General features: G+C 46.8%; 1 protein-coding gene across 1 annotated transcript in view; it reads right to left on the minus strand.

Annotated features, from left to right (window-relative positions):
* SNRK (SNF related kinase) overlaps positions 1 to 2,083 on the minus strand; it is a 43,152-nt gene that overhangs the window by 6,190 nt on the left and 34,879 nt on the right. The window contains exon 4 of the mRNA XM_006893057.1: positions 1,431 to 1,643. Coding sequence (XP_006893119.1) covers positions 1,431 to 1,643 — 213 coding nt within the window. The remainder of the gene's footprint in view (positions 1 to 1,430; positions 1,644 to 2,083) is intronic.

Below are 2,083 nucleotides of genomic sequence, written 5' to 3' on the forward strand. Positions count from 1 at the left end.
CTCTGCCTGGGTGGATGAGGAAGTTCTGGAAATGGTACTGGTGGTAAACATGACAGGTGTAACAGATTCCACTGAATGGTGAGGAGAATAAACACGGCGTTGGTTTCAGTCTAGATATTTTACCACCAAAACCAAACTTTTAAAAAAAAAACAAAAAAAACCCACAACAAAACACCAAGAAACCACTAAGCCAATTCAGAAAGATGCAGGTTTTTATCCACTCAAAAATGCAAACTCGCAATCCCAGAGGTCCATGCTTTGAATCCACCAGATGCTGTGCTGGAGAAGGAGGGACAATCTCTTCCTATACCAGTCAGATCCGATTTGACGGTACATACACAAATAATAAAAAGAAATAAATTTTTAAAAAAATGCAAATTCCTCCCTACGCACCCCTAATCTAGAGCTCTCCCTCGCTCACCCCTAACCTGGAGTTCTCCCTCGCTCATTGAGGCCATTCCGGCAGCTGTGGGTCAAGCTGTGAGGACGAATCATGACACACTTGAAAACTTGTAAACATCTGCACTGAAGAGTTAAGAAATTGGGCTTCCTTTTGAAGTCCTTCTTCTGGTGTATCCAAAGCTCCATCAAGACACATGTCCTTGATACAAACACCCCCCTTGCAGGGATCAGCCCTCCTGTGAGGTGTGCATGTGACCGCCCACAGGAAGCAGGTCCGTGGTCCAGTCTACTTTCCTTCATTCTAGGTATTCATACATATGTTAAAGAACTTCCTTTTTCATGTGTACAAATGTTCCATGTTTTTCATAGGCTCTTGCACAGAAATGAATCATTAAGATAACAGCAACTGTATCTTTATGCTCTATTACCCTTGATTTCAAAGTTCTCAAGCTATTAAAACCTGACTTTGGTGGTTAAGGACATGGTTAATCAATTCCATCAGCTGGGGGCGACAGGCTGTGGTGTGGAGGTGGGTGCTGAAGGACCTCACAGCAACCATTTGAGGCTCTGCGCCCATAGCCATGGACAGTACAGAAATGAACAGGTGTGACTGTGCCCAGTAACACTTTACATACCAAACCATGAGACTAGTCCCAACTGCCAATGCTTGGTTTAGAGAACTCTAATGCCCTGGTACTGCCCAGCTCTGCTCACCTCGGGGAACTAGCGGGACATGTGAAGTTAAGAGGCCACCGCCATGGGCAGGGGTGTACTGGGCCAATCACAGGGTATTTCAACCTACGGGATGCACAAAGGATCCAGTGCTCACCCACACCTCCCAGCAACGGCTCTCTTCCTCACCAGCACAAGAAAACCAGGATGCCAGGCACCGGGCCTGGAACGTTACAGCTAAATAAATGATGCAACGCATGCCAACCGGGAAGTCTATCTGTGGTGCTGTGCTCAGAGGCCCTGACGGGTGAAGCGCTCTAAGCCCGGGAGCCCCATACTGAGAAGTGCAGACGTACTCCACGATGGCGTCGCGGTCCGCGATGTCCCCCAGCACCATGCGCTGGATGATGCTGTTGTGCTCCTCCTCGGAGAGGTTCTTGTACGACACGAGGGGGATGTTATACTTCGTGGCCGGTGAGGGGTCCACTCCCTGGAGCCAAGGATGGTTCTCAATCTCTTCTAGGGAGGCCCTTCTCTTGGGGTCTCTCTGTAGCATCCGAGTGATGAGGCTGGAAATGAAAGGAAAGGAAATCCATGTTACAGCAACTGCTGGCAGGATCAGGAACAGAGTTATTTTAATAATTAAATTAGTTCCTGGACTTACACCATCAATTCAATTAGGTCTACAAATCTGGTGGGAGGAGCGGAGGGGGGGACCCAAATAGTGACACTTGAGTGCAATAATTTTTTAAAAATCATTACCTTAAAATACACTGAGAAGCCAAACACACATACCTGTCTACTATCTATCATTAACTCTAGTATCAAGTTAACACCTGTCCTTGAGTCAGGGCAAGAGGCACCCGAGAACAAGCCACAACAACCAACCATGACGAAGGGTCAAGCACCTTCTGTCTGAGGTACACATGACGCTGCTAACAGAAAACTAATACGCTGTAAAATATATTTTCTCTAAAGAAAATGTTACATTAGGACTACGTGTGTGTGT

The sequence above is a fragment of the Elephantulus edwardii genome, unplaced genomic scaffold (genome assembly GCF_000299155.1).
Source record: "Elephantulus edwardii isolate Elephantulus edwardi_28Jun2011 unplaced genomic scaffold, EleEdw1.0 scaffold00121, whole genome shotgun sequence".
Classification (NCBI taxonomy): Eukaryota; Metazoa; Chordata; class Mammalia; order Macroscelidea; family Macroscelididae; genus Elephantulus; species Elephantulus edwardii.